The sequence below is a fragment of the Pyrus communis genome, chromosome 3 (assembly GCF_963583255.1).
Source record: "Pyrus communis chromosome 3, drPyrComm1.1, whole genome shotgun sequence".
Taxonomy (NCBI): domain Eukaryota; kingdom Viridiplantae; phylum Streptophyta; class Magnoliopsida; order Rosales; family Rosaceae; genus Pyrus; species Pyrus communis.
The window spans coordinates 5,693,293-5,714,429 of record NC_084805.1 but is presented as its reverse complement, the minus strand read 5'-3'; the positions used below and the strand labels follow the sequence as shown (position 1 = coordinate 5,714,429).

Genomic DNA, 21,137 nt, shown 5'->3' with positions numbered 1-21,137 from the left:
ACTTGTGCCAATTATGAATTCTTTATATGTCTTTTTTATGGATGCATACTTATTAAGCATATCTAGGATTCTAATGCTATGAATATGTGTGTGCCTGCCCTTGTCGAATGAGGACCTACATATGTTCTAGAGTAGTGTTTGTTAGTTGCAATTAACATGTGAATCAATTTCTAGGATAAGACAACGCCAGTACTTATGATGCCTTGTGATGACTCAAACTCTTTTCGTTCTTAATGATTTCTACTTGTTAAATCTACAAACATGTCATTCTAGATTGCATGCTAGGGACTAAGTTAAGTTGAAAACACCATTCTCTTAATTAACATACTACGTATGTAAGAGACAGTAATAAGTTCAGCTCTAATAGTGAGCCAGCTTGAGCATCTTCATCAGGAAATAAAAGGAATTTGAATGAAACAGAACATGTTTGCATGATTATATGGTGGTGGATAGCAATTCCCCTAACTCGTATTCGTAACTTGTGAACTACAATTTTTTTTTTTATTATTTAAAATATGTTTCTGTCATGTTTTTGTTCGATTTAATTAAAATAGCAAACCAACTCGAAAAATCCCAAACATTTGTATGAGTGTACCTTTGTGTGTCTAGTGTCTGCATATAAATTTCGTTAAATTTAGATAAGTGTATGTTGGTCTAATAATTATTTTTCAATGGCTAGTCAATAGAGTCAGCAACCCAGTTTTTATGACATTTTAAATAATTAGATAAAACAATCTTCTACTGGAAATATGCTAATTTTCATATGCTGTAATTGATAAATCTTAATGTTAATAAGGAAAATCAATAGGACATGTGTGTGCTACTTTGTGGTGTGCTTTAAATTCTATCAGTGATTTACAATCAGAACCGAAAGATAGTGATTTAAAAGCTAACTAGCTAAGAGTCCGTTTAATAATATATAATTTCGTTTTTACTTTTGTGTTGGAGATAGAGATAAATTGTTTAAAATCGAAACAGAAATACATTGAAGAAATGAGATCTATAAGAGTAGTGGAGATAGAATGGTAGGAGACGTTAAAAACATGTCTAACGAAAGGTATACAAAACTAAAAAACCCAAAATGTATTTCTGTTGTTTTCACTTTTAAGATTTTGTTTTTGTTCACTCTTAAAGCAGCTCGACCCCAAAGAGGAACTGCAAAAGTTCAAATAGTAGCCTCTAAAATAAAGGAACTGCGAAACCCTAGCTCTCTCTAGGGGCTAGGGGATCGTCACAATACAAATAACAACGACTTGGTTTTACTTGCCGGTCAAAGAATATATCTTCAGTGGCCTCCTTTTCCTCACACAAACAAGCTTCTTTGATTGGTTCTGATTACATGTTATCGCACACCGGTACAAAAAGTATAATAGAACTGAGAAAAGCTTGCGAGAGGGCCATGACCATACATACATACATACATACAAACATACATACATACATATACATACATATATATATATATACATAGAGAGAGAGAGAGAGGGAGCCTTTAAGGGAAAGTATCTCTATTTTTTTATAATAAAAATAGGAATTAGTTGTGGGATCTACACCACATTGAACTTTAACGATCTAAACCGTTTATTTTTTAAGTTACACCTCATAGATCTTCCTTGCAAAATATTAGTCAAATCGGAAATATTTAAGACATCTAATTGGGTTAAAAAAAAATTAACGAATATTTTATTATATAAGAAACAATGAAATTTTGTTTTGATAATTAAATAGGCAAACAATTTCGTATTAAATTGAATTTTTGTAAGGATGATCTATGAATTGAGATTTACAAAATAGACGATTCGAATCGTTGAAGTTCAATGTAGAGTAAGCCCTACACCTAATCCCCATATATATTCAATATCTTAGAGAAAAAAGGAATTGTTATTAGCACTCTAAAAATCTCATTTGACACTCCAAACTTTCTATAATTAGAAAGCAAAATACACTTGTGAGAAATGTAGAATGAAAATTTTGAAGTGCTAATAATAGTTTCTAGAGAAAATAGTGAAAACAATTTATAACAATGACAGTCTCACAGTAAGCTTAAGCCTATCCAATTAAGTAGAAGAAACTAATTAAACATGATGAAATTAAAGTCGTTAAATAATCATAATTCACTCGAAAGCCCACTGGTTCTCCCTACGAATCGTTTCTTCTTCCTCTGGAGTGAAATCGTTCTTGATGTTGAAGGTCGTGCGAATCTGTTCAGGCGTCTTCTCCTTGATCATGTCCGCCACAGTCTGACACGTCAGGTCAAGCAGGCCCTTGATGTCGAGATAGTTTGCCGCCATTATTAGGTCATAGAGAGTGTTCTGGTCGATCTTCATGAACTCGGCGTCCCACTCCTTGACATTTTTCTCGCCGTCAGCAGCAGTGGCCCCCTCATCTTCACGATGCTTCCTGCAGTACTCGATGACCTTCGCAAGGATGGCGCTCGTCACATTTGGCAAGGGAATAGCATTGCCAGCGCATCCGTCCTCCACCATGTGCTTGATGGTCTGCGACTCCATGGCAACCACCTCTTCCACCTCGAACATCTCGTTGTCGGAGCTCTTTAGAGTTATCTTCTTCTTCAAGTCCGCTGATGATGAGGCCATTGTTTGCTCGTTCAAAAATGAATAAGTTTGAGAAAACTTGGGAAATTAATATTATTTTCTTCTTTATTAGCAGCTTTCAATTCGCTTTGAGGGTTGATTGAATGCTTTGTGTTTCGAAGGGTGTGAGATATTGGGGGATTTATACTACTCAGTCTGTCTAGATCAGAGATCTATTATCTTGTCCGTGCGGGAAAAGGAGAGCAATTCCTTTTTGTTTCCGGATTTGTATGGTAAATTTAAGAAAATATTCTCATGTTACGAATAGGAGAAGTATTTTTCTGGTTTTTTTTATTTTTTATTTTTTTTTGTCGGTGGCCTTCTTTTTCTCTCCGTGTGAGCAGTGGCGATCCAGCGTGGATACGAGAATTTATCTATGAGTGGGCGACTTGTAAATTAGGGATGGGCAAAAATACCCATAAGTTTGGATAACCACGGTTACCCGCTCATTTAAAGTTCACAGTTACGGTTATGGGTAACTGTTTAAACGAACAAACGGTTATGGGTATAACTATTTATCTGTGAAATTTAAATGGGCGGTTATGGGTATTACCCGCGGTTATAACGAGTATCCATCGGTTATGGGTATTACCCACGGTTATAACAGGTATCCATTTACCCATTTAATTTAATATGTGTAAAATTTAAAAAAAAAAAAATTAAAAACCATAAATTTTCAATCTCTCCGCTAGACTCAGAGTCTCAAACAACCCGTCACCCAGTCATCTCTCCTCCTCGCTGCCCTCTCTCTCATCTTCGCTGCTCATCTATTTCTCCTCGCCACCCTCTCTCTCATCTACGCTACTTATGCTTTTGATTTGCCCTTCTGATTTCATACTTATCTGATTAATTATTGATTTATTTGTTTATGAATACTTATAAGATAGTTTCCTTGGTTTTTGCCTCTATGCAAATGAATCCATTAGACAAGTGTAAACATTCTGTGATCACTTACCTTTGCTGGATTCATGCTAATTGGTGTCGATATTCCTAAATGGGATACTAATTCAATTTATACATTTCTTTTGTAGGCCTCTTTGGGTGAAAGCGAGTCAATGAGACTTTGTGATTGAACGTGCTAAAGCATTAGTGTTTGAGAGTGTTTAGTTTTGGAATATTTTGGAGCTTTGAATCATCTAGTATTCAAGATAATGACTACTTTTTGTTTTTAGAAGCTTTACTTTGTAATCATATGGATTATAATTAAAGACTTGCTTGGGTGTAGCAGAAAAATATCGTTCGTAAATTATTATTTCAATTATTGGAATTGTATGAGAATTTAAATGATTAAAATAGGGAAATGCATGCTAAAATGTACCAATAACAGTGTTTAATTGTCAGAAAATGAAAATTATGACAAATTTTTCTTTTGTAATTTTCAAGTTGTTAAAAAAAAAAAAAAAATGTAGACGGGTGAAAATGGGTAAATGGGTAAAAAAAGGATAAATGTGTTCAAAAATGGGTAAACGGTTATGGTTAAATGGGTACACGGTTATGAGTATGACTAACCGTTTATAAACTGTTATGGGTATGGGTATAACCGTTTATGCAATTACCCAACGGGTATACGGTTATGCGGGTATGAACATAAACAGTTATGGGTAAATAACCGTGGTTACCTGCCCACCATAACCGTTGCCTATCCCTAGTGTAAACCATCCTGATTTTTTTGAAACATAAGATACCTTGACAAATTAAACCATACTATAATGATTCATATTTTTTGGAAGAAACAAGGCTACAAGCTTAATAATTTGCCACAACAAATTTTAAATATGAAAAATGTCACATTATAGGTTCGTTAGCAGCAATAGTAACTGGAAAATCACCAAAATTCTAAATCCCTTTTGGGTTATGTCTGCTTCATTGACACACCCCGACCCGGAATGTCCACTAGGATCCCAAATCGAGATGTGCTGGCCAACACTTGGAAGGTGACGAAGCCATAAAGTGTGATAGTGTATAAAATGTGAGTAAATTAAAACCTAAAAGTGCTTAAGTACATGAGTGTGCAATGAACGGTTATGGACCTCTTTCACACGTGATACATAGCATAAGTAAATTACAGTAAGATAAGATAATAATTATACCATCATAAGAGCCACCTAAACTGGGGAGTGCCATAAGTCCTCGTCGATACGGAAATTTGCAATCAGAACCTGAAGGGGTGCAAAGTAGAAAGTGTGAGTGGGCAACACAAAGATTTTAAAATCATTTCAATTATCAAAGGTAGTAACCCTTCGTCGCAAAACCTGTATAGTTTCCAGAAAATCATACTACGTATAAGTATGAAATCAAATGCATAACAATAGTAAATCCAAAAGTATACCACGACATAGCATCTCGTTAGCAACATAAATAATCATGTGTTTGTTAACCCATACTAGCACGCAAGTCGGAAGTCACCTATGGTGACATGTACGATTGCACCCATATCTCCTCAATCAATGCTAGCAAATAGCTCAATAACATGCTAGCCAATAGCTCATCAACATGCTAGCCAATAACTCAATAACATGATAGCCTATCAACATGCTAGCCAATAAGCTCAATAACATGCTAGCCAATAGCTCATCAATATGATAGCCAATAAGCTCAATAACATGCTAGCCAATAGCTCATCAATATGCTAGCCAATAGCTCATCAATATGCTAGCCAATAAGCTCAATAACATGCTAGCCAATAGCTCATCAATATGTATACCTGCACACGAGTCGGAACATCCTAAAGTGGTATGTACGACAGGCTGGGTGTAAATAAGTACGCTCGAGTGCTACAATCACGTGAAGGTTGTGCGACAAATTGTAGGTCACCTACGAGTCGGAACCACCTAATGTGGTATGTATAACAGGCTAGCACCAAATTTGGATCCAAGGTGAGCGTGTGGTGTGGGAGGTGAAAGATCATGTGAAGGCTAGGCCCTGTCCTTGGGCGAGAGCACTAACACCGAGGTGCAGGTTGATGAGCTCTAACCACACCTCAACATAACATGTACAATTCATAGGTAACCAGTAGGACAAAGTTGGAGTTGCCTAGAACATCAGTATAGTCATACCATAACTCAATCATTTCCGCTAATACCATAAACTCACCTGAACTTACCTGGGTGTCATGCGTTCACCTTTACCCTTCAAAGCATTCACAATAATTATGTGCAAGTAATATACATATGGATATACTGTGATGCAATCTAATACTCAACCATGTTATAGCATTTTAAATTATATACATATATATAATATGGCATAAAATGCATAAGCTGTAACTCCCTACTCCTGAACTATTTATTTTCGGGGTAGTCATTGGTGACAAGCCCAACTAGACACTAGTTTAATTAACTATCAATACTTATGATTCCTTACTTAAATTTCTTGATTCTTCACACATTGATTTATAATTAACATTTAATCACCAACGCATAAGGTTAAAACTCACATTTTACGCCAATGTCCCTCACATTGTTCAATTCCCCAAACAAAGCTATTGTCTCAATTATTTAATCTCTCATCTTGTATGGCTGCATCTAATGTCTCGTTAGACTGCCTATGTATCCTAAACAGGGATCAAGCCATTCGTAGTTCACTCCAAAGCATTAATAGAAATTATATGAAATTCAATTTATAAACGTTTGTAGAATTATCAGTCATATATATATATATATACGATAAAAGGAAAAGACCCACTCACCTGAAGTCCACGCTATGATTCTCTAGCATGCACATCGAGGAGTCCCGAACGATTGGCGCCTAGAACAATTATTGAGTCACATCTCAGAACTCATATCAATAGGATACATAATTCACATAAAGCACATCATCAAGGACATTCTAAAATAGTTTGAGACCCATTGACCACAAGTCAACTGTTGATCAAAGATCGACGGCAGGGTCTACAACCATGTATAATTCTATCCGGAAGATCCGTATATTGGATTTTCTATCCATAACTTCCAAAGATTCACATTGAGCTTCTAAAACATCATACTAAAGTTTCATTATGATCCAACGGGTGGATCTCCGCCAATTGTCAAATCAAGTGGCGGTCAACGTTTTATTTTACGAACTTACAAATCTAATTTAGAAAGGTCCATATGTCAGATTCCCAATCCATAAATTTCTAATATCCTCAAATATTACATACTATAAGTTATTAAAGTTTGTTGACGATCCAACGGTCGGATCGTCAATTCATGCAAGGACCTCTTACTGGCCAACTAGGTGGTCAACTATGAAACTATATTGAACATCATAATTTTACTAAACGGATGTCAAATATGAAATAGGGGCTTCAAAATTAGCCTAGGAAGGTCAGGTGGTGTCTTGGCCCACGCGCCGCCGCGCGTGGTGGCCGGACACCTCGGTTTGCCGGAAAATTTCACCATTTCCAAAAATTCTCAAATTTTACAGAAGTGAAGATCTCAAAGAGAAGAACAACTTTCATACCTGCTATGAAGTCCAAAAGTGGACGGAAGATGGTTAATTTTGCCCATGAAGCCGGTGGGTGCCTAAAGCTTCCCAGTGTCGATTTGTCTTCTACGGTGGTCCAACGGGGTCAAGGTTGGTTGGGTTTTGCTCCTGGGATTATGGGCTACAAAGCCCAAGTGGTGGCATCGGCCATCGCTTTGCCGATTTGCCGGAAAATCGAAAAGAGTGGTCGGAGGACTGTTGATTTTCGTCGACATTCGTGGCCTCCAATTGCCACATACCATGGTTAATCAAGGTGGTTCTTGGGTGAATTTTGTAGAGGGGGATGAGAGCTTCATGATGGTGGTGGTGGCGTCGAAAAACTCCACTGGAGTTGGCCTGAATCGACCTTGGAAATTGGGTGGTTGCAGTGGTGGCGTGCACGGGAAAGCTGGGAGCTTTCTCCCTTTTTTTTTTTTTTTTTTTTTCTTTTCTTCTCCCCTTATTTCTAATTGGTCAACCCTTCTTTTATTTTGATTGGTCCCTTTTCTTCCCTAAAAAACCAATTGGCTTCCTTCCCACAAAATGGGAGCTCAAATTATTTAACTAACTTTAAATAATAAATTTCAAACGTCTGTAACTATACCGTTAGTTTCGTCGTAGTCAATCCTAGGGCGTTGTAAGAAGCCTTGCGCAACAAGACAACATTTATAACGCACAATTTTGTTCTTCTCATTACGTTTCAAAATGAAAACTCACTTGTATAGTCAACGGGCTTCACATGTGGAAGAGTACGAGCTACAGGTCTAAACATTTTACGTTTCGCAAGCAAATCAAGTTCGACTTGGATTGCTTGTCTCCAGTTTGACCAATCGGTTCTACGTCAACATTCATCAATGGAACATGGTTCAATGTCATCACTTAACATCTCAGTAGCTACTGCATATGCTAATGCATCGTCGACGATCATCTCATTTCTACACTAAACATCATCCAAGCTAGCATAATGGACCGAAATCTCACGATTCTCAGGAGGTGGATTCGTCTCTTCAAGGACGCTTTCGTAATTTAGAATTTCCTCATGAGTTGGATAGAATGAATAGGCGATAGTCAGATTCACGGTAGGCTCTTCAGGGGCCTGTGTCGTGGGTTTCCTCTTTTGGGAATGTGAATCATTTGAACCGAGAGGTTTGCTATGCTTTTTTGTAGGGACAGATGATTGGCTAGCCGTTAATGTATATGGATCGACCAAAATGGCATCTCGGGCCTCCAGGGTGGAAGTCCGTTGTACATTTGGTATATCCATCTTTGCAGGCACATTCGTAGCTGGAATATGTGATCTTGTCACTTGCGCTAAATCGGTGAAAGCATATGGTATGCTTTAAGTTATGCTATGAAGATATAATATAGGCTGCACTGCAGTCTTAGATTAAGCAGTGCAAGGATCTAAATAAGACAAAGTGGGAGTTGTCCACGATAATTCGCGTCATTCTTTAGGAATAGTGACGTTCTTATCTCCCCCTAACGACAGGAAGACTGTCTCATAGAAGTGACAATCCGCGAAACAAGCAGTAAACAGATTGCTTATCAAAGGTTATAAGTAACGAATGTTTGAAGGAGAATCATATCCGACATAGATTCTAATCCTTCGCTGAGGCCCCAATTTTGTGCGTAAGGGCAGCGAAATCGGCACATGGACCGCACAACCAAAAATGGTATGTCAGGTTCATATCCGGTATCCAACTGAAGAGCACTATATGGTTGGGTCGCAACAGGCCTCAGGCGGAACAACATGGCTTCATGCAATATTGTATGGCCCTAAGCAACAATCGGGAGCTTGGTATTTATGATCAATGATCGAGTAATCATTTGTAAGTGCTTAATGAATGCCTTTGCTAGGCTGTTCTGGATGTGAACATGGGGTACTGGATGTTCAACTCCTCAACCGACATGCAATGGTCATAAAAAGTTTTAGATGTGAATTCTTTAGCATAATCCAATCGAATAAATTTGATTGGATAATCAGGGTGGTGAGCCCCTAGCTTGTTAATCTGAGCCACCAGTGTGGAAAAGGCAGCGTTCCTTATAAACAACAGGCATATGTGTGACCAACATTGGAAGCGTCAACTAAAATCATAAAATATCTACATGGTCCTCATGGAGGGTGAATCGGTCCACAAATGTCCCCTTGAATCCTTTGTACAAAAATAAGAGGATTCAAATGAATGTTGTGGTAAGAAGGCTTAATAATAAGTTTTTCCATGGAGCAGGTTTGACATGCAATTCCTTAAATCGAACCTAAACTTCGGGCTAATGGATGCCCGTGTGATGATTTGAGGATACGGCGCATCGTTGTTCATCTAGGGTGTCTAATCGATCATGCCAAAGTGCAATTTCATGCACGGTCCCAAAGGTAGGGCTGGCCACATAGTGGCTCTCTATAGGGCGTATAATTGTAGTATACAGACCACTCGAGATACGCTTCATCTTCTTTATAATACGTTTCTGGCCATATTCGTAGGAAGTAATGCACATAAATTTAACTCCATTTTCTACATAGGTGTCAGCGTGGTAATAATTGTCTAATTATTGTCTCGAATATCTTTAATGCTCAACAACTTTCTCCAGAACGCAGAGAATAAAGTGCCTCTTGAATGGTCAAAATAATGCAATTTGGAAAACATTATACGAGCTTTTCCATATCCTTCAACCAGGTTGGATGAACCTGACAGGGTTGTCAGAGGTGCATTCTTAGGTACGAACTTAGTGAAATAGATGAGTTCATGTAAAACAGTGTGCGTGGTTGCACTATCTGCCAGACAACTAATTTTCCTACTAATCATACCTTGAATAAAAGTAATTGAACTGGTCACATGCATAAAAGTTCGAAAAATTAAATCCATTTAATTAATTTTTTTCGAGAAAAGTTTATGAACTTTAGGTTCATAGTACCTACAAACAAACACACACACACACACACACACACACACACACACACATATATATATAGAACTATACAAATAGAACTTCAGGTTTAGAATTATAATTGAATTAATTATTTGGATTTCGGGCCAAATTTAAAGTGTCGGTGAAAAAAAATTATAAAACCCATATTGTCTATAAAAAAAACAATTAAGCTTGAGCCCTAAAAACAAGGACCAAAAACCCACGGCCGTGGTCAAGGCCCAAAAATTGGGTTGAATAAGAGGCAGGCCGAGCTAAGGCAATAAGCCCATATGCACAGAGTAGGGTTGAAGGCAAAGACCTAGATGGCAAAGGCCAAATAGGGCAACAATCGTGTGCATCGCGTACATTGATGCACCAGCACAAAGGTTGGGAACCAGTGTGGTACGATGTAGGGAAACCATAGCAGCTATGCGGGCTGGCTTCTGCTGCAGTGCGGGACATGGGAACACCAAAGCCCAATTAGGCTGGTGTTGCGAGTGGGTCGAAATGAGGGGGTTGCAGTGGGCTTCTGCATGCAAGCCCAAAAACTAAGTCTAGGTTTTAGGTTGGGCCGAGAAGAACCAAAGCCCAGAAGGGATGGGTTTTGGACTAGAAAAACATCCCAGCAGTGTGTTGGGTGTGCTCGTTGGGGAAGAAAACCGGACCTGTCGCTTCTGGCTGCAATCATGGGTTATGGTTTATCATAGAACCTCTTCCCAGGTGACGAAGAGTGAAATCTCAATGTCGATGAACCAAGAAACCCTTGGGTTCGAGTTAGGGTTTTCAAACTCTAATGAGATTACAAAAAATTTTGGCCATGATTTTGACGGAGATGACTTCAAGTCATCGGGAATGGTAGTCGTGGTGGCTGGGCATGGTTGCAGGCCATGCTTTTGTCAGAAAATTAGTGGTGACGTAAGTAATGGCGTCAGGTTCTAGATTGGAGCCTAGGGGGCTCCATGGTCTCGACTTGCTTGCGGGTTTGGGTTCGAAGAACCTAGATTTTTTATTAGTTAAATTCAATGCGTATGCATGCATATTCATATAGTTCAATGTATGAGCAGATATATGATGCAATTCATGGCAATATCAATTCACATAATTCAACAATTATGGATATAATGCATACACAATTTATGTAGAATCTAAAATTCAAAAAACTTAAAGTTGGGTCATATATTATGGTGAATGTTCATGCTATCAGGGCTGCAAAAGTATAGAGATAAAAGCCGTTGTTTTGAAAGAACCTGATTGCGTGATGATATTGATGAATTGGTTTAATGCCAAAAACTTTCACGTCATATTCCTAAGCACAACAATAGGAGGGTGATAATAATATGTTGTGGCTTATATTTAACTAACAAGGGGAATGAGGCTGGCGGCACAGAGAAAATATAGAGAGAGATGTGTTTGTAGGGTTGTATAGAGGATGTGTTATTCCCCCTACGCAGTGCCTTTATTTATAGTAATAAGGGAGAGAAGAAATCTTTCTCCTCCAAGGAATACAAGTCCTAATAAGGAAGAATAGCTAGAATCAAATCTAATCTAGGATTCATACAATCACACTTAAATAAGAAGTTTATAACAATATGCTGATAATAGCTAACGTAAAGAGGAAAAAAAAAACACAAAAAAAAAAAAAAGACAATCAACTAGTTGTTAGAAAAGAGAAAAAAAAAATTAAAAGAAAAGAAAAATCAGCCAGAAAGTTCACGTCTTCTTTGTCTTCCTCAAACTGCTCAGCAACAAAAAAAAGAAACCTAATTTCAACCTAATTTTTTTTGTTTTGTTTTGTTTTTTTTTTTTTTTTTTTTTCTTTCAGATTTTGGCAACTTTTAAACAAAACTGATGCTCCTGAGGCACGCCTTAACATAGATAGGCGAGTTTTTGCCAACTCCCACAAAACAAAGGCCAAATTGCTAGCGCCCTACCTCCAAGTCCACCTAGGCGCGACCCGAGGTGAGTTTTTTTAAAACACTACTGTTTGCACTAGCCCAATATAGTTGAAATATCAATCTTTGCAACCATAGAAACATGATCAACCAGTGGAACTATGCCTGATATTTTGTTGCACCAGAAATTCCTGTGAATGAGTATATGTCTTGGAGAATATCTGCTACCCATGAAACAGTGTGAAGAACCTCATTGTAGGAAGAATTGAAAACTCCATATCAGTATACTTGATAGATTGGCTTTTTTTTACTCATTGTCCTTTTGTTTGAGAGCACTGTATTATGGATCGGTTGTAGTGCAATATGACCGAACCATAGCCAAATTACTCAGCTTATAAAGATGATAGTTTCGGTCACGTTACTTGACATCAAGTATCGAACCCGTGCCTACAAAAGTTGGCACCGTAATCAAGATGGAAATGCAATAAAAGCCGAGCAGATTCTATATGGTTTTTCAACAAATTCTATCACCCTGTAGATGATTCCACAAATGCTTAATCATGACGTAGAAATGAATAAACACACTCACTAGTACAAAAAATATTTTGCACGACGTAGGTTTGTGCATTGCACAAACCCACTTTGCATGATGTAGGTATGTGCGTTGTGCAAAGACACTTTGCGTGGCATATGGAACTTCTTCATCATGCAAACTCTTTTTTTTGTTTTTTTACAAATTTTTTTTTTTAATTTTTAATAAATGTTGTAATTAAATTCTAAACAATAAATAATAAACCAAGAAAAATTATTTAATTATAAACTATATGAAAATGTACATACAAGATGTCCGAACAAAAAAAGAAAAAACTACAATAAGTAATCTTCTAGGTTTGATACATCAGACTACTGGGTATTGACTGGGCGAAGTGGCTGGGAGGTAGAAGGTGGAGCAAGATTAGGTCCTGGTATTGGGATTTGGGGACCAGACATCGCTAAGGCTTGTATAATCATACTCATCTGGTTGCCCTGGGCCTTCATCTGCTCGCTCTGGGCCTTTATATGCTTGTCCTGGGCTGCAAGCTGACCTTTTAGGGTTGTCACTTCCTCCTTCAGGGCACTGACCTCTCCTGTGTTTGATCTGGAAGAAAAGGCACCCGTCTCATGAACCCACGCTTTCCCCATACACCGAACAACCTTGCCATGACGACGACTGAACTTTTGATCCAGGACCTCAGTCATGATCTGAAAACCTACATCCTCAGGTACAGTGACGTCCCCGATCAAGGCCTCCAGGGGAAGCTACGATGTTGCTTCTTGGAGAACTGCAGCGCTCTTTTTCACCATAGCAGCCTGTAATAATAAAGAAAAAAAATATAATGTTTAATAACAAAATATAAATAATATTTGAACGATTCATAAATATAAGAATAATAACAATTACATATGCTTACATGAAGCTGCTCAATGGTCTCATCGCCAAGTCGAACGTAAACGTCCTAGAACAGGTCGATCTCTGGGAACTTAGAACCCTCCTGAAGAAAAAAAAAATATTAAGAAAATTTTATTAATCAATAATAAAAAAAAATAAATTGTATAAAATTTCAAAATTAATATACTTTTACCTGACGTCGTGCCTCAAGCCTATATGAAAAGGGCTTTGAACCGGAATGGTGTAGAAGTTTCTTTGAGTCCCGAGCTCTCTTGCTAGCAACATATTTCTTCTGTTAAACATAGAATATACATGTTAGTGCGACTATTTGAAAGAAATTATTTTAAAAAGCTTAAAAAATAACTAAAACAGTAATGAATTATTATTAAAATATTATGTACATACCACAAATTTTGGGTCCATAAAATGGTTGCAAAGCCACTCCTAATCCTTCGGCCGGTCCGCTAACTCGGATAGGTAACCCTCTAGGCAAGTAGTCTCCGGATCATCCCATTCCTTAAAATACACATGAAGATCGCTCTTCCAATTTTTGTACCAGTTTGCGAAGGTCTCATCTAAGTAGGTGATGACCTCGGGGGATATGTCCTTAAAATCAAAATTGACCTTCAAATATGAAAAACAAAAAAATAATAGTAAGAAATTTAATAATATTAAGATAATATACTTTGGTTTATAATATTTGTAAACATAATTGAAAAAAATGATAAAAGGCTAAAAATTAATATACTCACCGACAACTTGTCTCGCACCGGTATCTTTGTCTCCTCGGGAATTTCTACCCAAGACTCACACTGTGAGGTAGTCGCTCCACGATGTCGTGAGTCATACGCAATCTTGATCAAGGAGGTGGACAGATGTACAATCTGCGCCGCCTTTAGCATTCAATTAGGCCCCCTGGTGTTTTTTTTTAGCTGCCCAAAAAAACTTAAATGGTGAAAACCATAAGCTTAAATTTCTACATAAAATTTTGCAAAACCTCCCCTAATATTATATCATTTCCCAAAACCTTAAAAAAGTAAAATAACAATAATTTACAACCCACAACACATTTTCACAATCCAGCAAAATTTCACAATCATAAAAATAATAGTTTTAAAATGAAAAAAATACAACGTAGTGAGAATTATAAAAAAAAAAACTGCTTGGCTGGGAGCCCCCACCCTCAACTCTGGATGACGAGGAAGTGTGATTAGAAGGTTCTGAATTGCGACGCCGTCGATGAGGCCGCTGTGCACAGAGCGGCTGAACCGACACTGATGACGTTGATGATGTGGGCATGTGGGACGCCGTAGGAGTAGCCTTAGTAAGGGGTGCAGGCTCCCCAATCAATGGAGCATTCACGCCTGGAGCAGTAAATGCTGGTAATGAGGGAGGCACATTGGTCACACTTTGACGACGAGTGATCAACCGCGACATCTATACACTTTTCGAACCGTAAAATTATAACATTAGAAACTAATCCTTTCTTGCATTTGAAACTAATCAATCATCAGCCAAAGTAATAAGTAAGTAGGTTACCAACGTTCTTAATTTCAAAACAAGAGGAACTACCTATCCATTTTCATAGCCAACAAAAAAAATTGCATCAAGTGAAACAAAAAATAATGGATAATCCAACACTGGAAATCTGTGATAAATTGTAAAGATTATCTGAATCAATATTTATAACAACTAAAACATGTTTCAGGATGCCCAATAAACACTCTAGTAAGCAAACATTGTAATCAATCAAAGGTACCAAAACTTCATTAGACTAATTGATATGATCAAAGTACCGTAGAAAAACAGTTTACTTCGTACAAGCCATTCAACCAGACACATGACCATAGAGACTAACTAGTAAACAGGTAGGAAGGTAAGAGAAGCAACTCCAAATATATAGAACTCCAAATATTGGTAAAAACCAAACTAGTTTCAGTCTAACTTAAACCTATAACTGGATCAACTGCAAAATTGAAATTGAAAAAGCTTGATAACCTTGAATTAACTTGAGGTATCTTAGAGCTATTTCCTGCACATAATAAATGAAAATAACTGAAATTTTTCTTTCTAGATTCTTAGAACAATAGTTAGCAACTGTACAGTCAAAAGCATATTATATAGTTCTCCAATGTTAAACAGCTGATATTATATATCTTCTAATTAACATTTAGCTTTATCCATCACACCACCCACGGTCAAAGCACGTTTGTGTAAAAGGGAGATGTAGACTTGCTTTTTGGGATCAACAGATATATGTAGACTACATGAGAAACAAGGATCAACCCACAGCAAGCATTTACTTCATATGGAAAGCAACAAAATTAAAACTGAACATTAGATATTGCTGAAGCTTACACAAGTAGCCCGTTCTGATTTCAGTCGCTTTTCAACAAAGTTAGCAAGTTTCTGTGCATAAATTTCTCCGGTATCACTGTTGAAACAATTAGGAATATCATTTGGTAACTACTGACTACCATCAAAAAACAAAATTTACGTGGAATTTAAAATGCATTATGACGAAAGTAGGAAAAAAAAGAAAAAATCAAAGGAACAGGTCTTATAATGAAGCAAAACCAAATTGTATAATAGACTGAAATGAAACTGTGGCGGGAGCGACATCATTGTATATTAGCAAATAGAAACATGAATAGCAGCATACTTAAATGTAAAAAAAAAAAAAAAAGACGAGATAATCAAGATAAGTTTGAGCGGTTACTATACTATGCATATTTTAGCATGAATAAACCTGTATTTTTAGTCTTGATAATCAACAGCAAAGGCAAACCTCAAAGGATTGTCTCCTCCAATTCTGCCTCTAACATTATCCTTACTCTCTCCATGCCTAGTAAGTAACATTGAGCGGGGCGTGAGGTGTGTATTCACCTACAACAGTGTACCAGAAATATATGAACACATGACCAAAGTATGAAGAGACAAAACAACCAAAAAAGAGCCAAAGGAGCGGAAAAGAGGCACTGGGGGTGGGGAGGGCGTTTAGGGCTTGGGGATAATCAACTTATCTCAGTTTTTTATATTGAGATTCCTCAGTAAGATTTTGGTATGGTAATTACAAGTGCAATTTAAAAGATGAACCTTTTACTAAGATGGTTAACTGTAATTTCATCAAGTGCAGTACCAACAGATTATGGTCAGATTGTTATACAGATTGTTAGTTTTATGCTATGATAATAATTACGAAGTCTAGCAATCAAGATTGAATTAAGCTGGAAAGAGATCACCCATTTTAAGAGAATTACTGTCACTAATAACATAACAAATATGCTTGATTCATATGAAAACACCACTGTTAAAATTTGGTCGTTTGCAGTGTACCTCAACGCTAACAGGAACCTATCCCTGTTACTCAACTTGTGAGGGAAATTGCAGCTGTTATGCAGGAGTTCACTCAATCTGGGTAATAATCACACTAAATACATGTGCTACACTGCTGGATCCTTGACCACTTTCAAAAACTTGGGGAAATTAGGGTTTCATGCAAAATCTAGTAAGTGAAAATCTATACTGAAATTGCTTCAAACTGCAAACAAGAAACAACAACAATGAAATTCTTAAACCCTGAAATTCAGCCAATTTCCTAATAATTTCTCCCAAGTAAAAACCCATTCACAATGAAAATCCTTAATTTCACAATTCCATAATTTGTAATTAGACTTACTTTCAAGGAGAGAGACAAGCACGACGAATGGGGTGGTGGCTGCCCATCGTTTAGAACAAGAGGGAAAGAGACAACCGACAGTAGGGTTCGAGATTGGGGTGATTTGGGGTTCGAGCGTGATGAGCAAACAAGAGGAAGGCTACGGGAGAGAGACGGCGTGATGAGTGAGAGGGATGAGACAGACCGTGTGAGAGAGAGTCTGGGTCTGGGAAGATTTTGTCAAAACTTGAAAAATTCAAAAAAGGCGCTTATTTTTTACACTTGTACCGTCAAAATTATCACAACCGGTGAGACGGAGGTATACAATTCGACGTCATGCAAAATGATTTTGTGCGACGACCACATAAAGGCATCGCACAAGGTATTTTTTATTTAAAAAAACTTTTATAAAAATTAATGAAAATGTAACCTTACTCGTTTCAAATTCAATTTTTTTTATATAAAACCCACAAGAATATATTTTTCTAACAAAAACCAAACTAATAAATTGGTAGCTACTTAATAAATATACATATCATTCGATTTCTTCAGTGTTATACGTAAAAAATAAATAAATTTAAATGTACTTAATAAATATATATATCATTAAACTTGATGCGATATGCATTGTACGAAACTAATTTCAACGATCCAACCGTCAAACTTGTTTGTATATGTTTCAAGATCGCATACGCAAAAAATCGAAAAAAAAAGGTTCAAAGATCAAGTAACGGGACAAAACTTTTCGACGGTTATAAACGAAAAAAATCACGATTTAACAGTAGTTTTAACTCTAATTTTGATGATTTTTTACAGCTACACTCCTAAATCTTATATGAATACAAGGAACTAATTCGATCATTAATTTAAAATATGTACACAAGTGGATAACATAAAATCTTATGTTATACTTGACGAAAGTATAAATAAACTCTAAGTGTTACAGAATCTATCGTTTTAATGGATACGCATTTTACCAAACTAGTTTCAACGATCCAACCGTCAAACTTGTTTGTATATGCTTCGAGATCGCATACACAAAGAATCGCACAAAAAAAAAACGTTTAGAGATCAAGTAACGAGACAAAACTTTTCGACGGTTATAAACAAAAAAATCATGATTTAACGGTTATTTAAACTCCGATTTTGATGATTTTTTACAGCTACACTTTTTAACCCTATATGAATACAATGAACTAATTCGATATCATCAATTTAAGGCATTTACACAAATGGATACCACAAAAGAAAAAGGCAATGCAAGAATCCCAAAAGAAAAGCAAAAGGAAAAAAAAAAAAACGTATGTCTTATTTGTGCGACGCATGTGTACCTTCATCACGCAAAGGTTTTTTTTTTTTTTTTTTTTTTTTTTTTCTTTCTTTATCCTATTGCAGATACAAACAACGTCATCCTTTTGCAAGGATCAGTCTCTGCCCTCTCGCCCTCTCCCCTGTACGACGTCGTCTCCTCCCGTTAAAGTTAAACCATCTCCCTCGTCTCAATTCTCGTCACTATCCCGATACCTCGTCCCGATCTCCCCATTCTTCACGGCCCACAATCACAATCCCTAAATCAGGTAATTTATCACCATCTACATTGGGATCATACCAATTTCAATCTTGTTTTCCCCCGTAAATTTATGATCGAGATAAAAAATTTCTTTGTTTCGTTTTGACAATTTCGATTAGAATTTAGGGTCGATCCGCATTTTTTTTGGCGAATTATAGGTTATGTGGGATCGTTTAGGTTTGTGCATGTTGTTTAATTACTTCTTAATTTGTTTCAAGTTTTGAATTTGCATCGATTTTATCTGAGCATCAGTTGCTTTGATTGAATATTTAATTACTTGAATTGGTTCAAATTGTTTTACCTAGCTTGAATTGTGGATTTGTTGCTTCAAAAGCACTCGATTTGCATCTTTTGGTTTTGAGAATTTTCTTCTTACTTTTGTTAACGATCCTTATACATGTAAACATGTGTAAGGATCGTTAACAAGCAAACCCTAACCCTAGTTCAGTATCTTAACATAGAATTTAACATAGAATGATATATAACTGCTGTATTTATTATGTCATTATGAATGGAGCTATTATTACAAGTAATAAGGGTATGATATCTGTGGTATAATATCTGAACTGAGTACATTATGCATGCAGCGATTATTTCAGTACAATTGCATCTTCTTCGGACTCATGGATAAAGGAGTATAACGAAGCAACAAAACTTGCTGATGATATCAGTGGTATGATATCTGAACTGAGTACATTATGCATGCAGCGATTATTTCAGTACAATTGCATCTTCTTCGGACTCATGGATAAAGGAATATAACGAAGCAACAAAACTTGCTGATGATATCAGTGGTATGATATTTGAACTGAGTACATTGCCTGCAGGTCCTGACACCCAGCGTCATGTCTCTGCTATACAGCGGAAGATTACAATATTGGGGACTAGACTTGATAGCTTACAGTCCCTTCTGTCAAAACTCCCTGGAAAACAGCACATGTAAGTCATCACAGTTGACTTGTTTTAATGCATACACCAAACTGCTATCGGAACAAATATAGGAATTGAACACTGTTGTATGCTCTTCTTTCATTTCCGGTTTCTATTGGTCAATGTCGCATGTGACGGGGTTTATTCCCAAGTTATGAGTTCTTTGAGTTTGTATTTCATGTGATCACCGTTTGTGATAGAAGCTTATGAAACTTTTGATCAAAATCAAACATAGTTATAGTAAGATAGTCCTTCATAATGTTAAAGATACTTCTGGCTATCATTGTATTGTTGGGGTTTAAAAGTGCTTCACTACTCTGGAGATGTTTATCTCACAAAGAATAATGTAACACAGCAAAATTGATAGGCAAGAGAAAGAAAGAATTCTCAAAGTATTACACAAGGTTTTTATTCACTCACAAACTTAGTACAAAAGGAAACTCTCAAACGCTCTTAGAAGCTTTGTTGCTTCTTCTTACTTCTTACTTGACACTCTCACTTCTTACTACTTGCTCTCTTGGTTGTTACAAATGGTGTGGATGCCTTCTCCTTTTATAGGCATGGATGAAACCTTGGAGAAGCATGGAAACATCATGCTAGAGATATCTAGATAATTCCACTACCTTCCTAAGCTAGAATTATCTACACTAATCTTGTATGTTGGTGGAATCCTCACCATTCTTCTAGACTCTTCCACCAACTTGAACTTTGCTAGAATTCTCTAGCATGTGCATGGATCTTTCTTTGTGTATGGGCTGGATCAATTATTTTTGGGCCAAGACAAGATTACAATTCAACATGTATGACATTCTTTATGCTGCCATTTTTGAAACTCAGATAAGAGAAAGAGATGAATCGTCGAAAGGATATGATAGGAAATTTAAGATCGAAAGTGAAGCAGATGGCTTCAACATTGACGTCCAACTCTTCCAACTCTTCAATTTTTTATTTTTGTTTTCAAATATAAAATATCCCCATTAACTTTTCTTCACATTTTCATGAGGAAAAATGACTGAAACATGTAATGTGTTTACGTATATTTGAGAGACCACTGATTAAGCCAATCTCAAGTTTATGCTTCTTGAAATTTTGTTATAAAACGCAGTGAAAGTAAAAAGCGGGAGGTGAAATAGATAAAAGGATTTGACTGAAAATAATGACATGAAATCTCATAGATTGGAACTTCAGTATCATTACAAGGCAAAATGCACAAGTGACTGAGAAAAAATACAAATTGAATTAAAAGAAAAGCTTTCTCGGCGACGGTTTTGATGAAATGGTGGAGGACGAGGTTGAGGACTTTAGGGGAAGGGGAATCCCTCTGCTTTCTTGGGCCCCTGCAATCTTGTCAAGCAGCTTTGCTGCCTTGGGGTCTGTTAGTAGTGTCTTCTGAAATGACTGCGAAAAGCCTGTTGCAATAATAGTCACATGAAGCTCTCCGTTGTAGCGATCATCCACAACGGCCCCAAATATTAAGTTAGCAGAAGGACCTGAAAATTTACAATAGTTTGCAGACTTCATTAGGCCAAGGAAAGGAGAAAATAAAAAAGGGCTACCAGCACCAACCACAAGCAACAATTTACGACTTCCCCCTCATCTTCGAAAATGAAAATGTAGAGGTAGAAGAATTGATTCCCACTATGGGGGATGTAAGATGTAAATCCTGAGGAGCTATTTCGAGCTCACTAAAGTGACTTTTTCCCTCGTTCCATAA

The 21,137-nt window shown here is 36.9% G+C and overlaps 2 protein-coding genes across 3 annotated transcripts; both read right to left on the bottom strand.

Annotated features, from left to right (window-relative positions):
• Positions 1-2,114: 2,114 nt before the first annotated feature.
• LOC137730296 (SKP1-like protein 1A) lies at positions 2,115-12,265 on the bottom strand. Of its 2 annotated transcripts, XM_068469361.1 has the most exons (2): positions 12,254-12,265; positions 2,115-2,567 (listed from the first exon to the last, which is right to left on the bottom strand). In XM_068469361.1, the coding sequence occupies exons 1-2, from the start codon at positions 12,263-12,265 to the stop codon at positions 2,115-2,117; spliced, it is 465 nt and encodes a 154-aa protein (XP_068325462.1). The 2 variants fall into 2 exon arrangements, with proteins under 2 accessions (XP_068325462.1, XP_068325461.1); XM_068469360.1 differs by lacking the exon at positions 12,254-12,265 and having other exon boundaries at positions 2,115-2,759.
• Positions 12,266-12,690: 425 nt separating this feature from the next.
• Positions 12,691-17,126, bottom strand: LOC137730149 (6-phosphofructo-2-kinase/fructose-2,6-bisphosphatase-like). The gene is made up of 8 exons (XM_068469215.1): positions 16,945-17,126; positions 16,054-16,151; positions 15,624-15,699; positions 14,018-14,709; positions 13,671-13,889; positions 13,453-13,557; positions 13,288-13,368; positions 12,691-13,186 (listed from the first exon to the last, which is right to left on the bottom strand). Exons 2-4 carry the CDS (start codon positions 16,122-16,124, stop codon positions 14,587-14,589), a joined length of 270 nt encoding a protein of 89 aa, XP_068325316.1. The 5' UTR covers positions 16,125-16,151; positions 16,945-17,126; the 3' UTR covers positions 12,691-13,186; positions 13,288-13,368; positions 13,453-13,557; positions 13,671-13,889; positions 14,018-14,586.
• Positions 17,127-21,137: the final 4,011 nt, after the last annotated feature.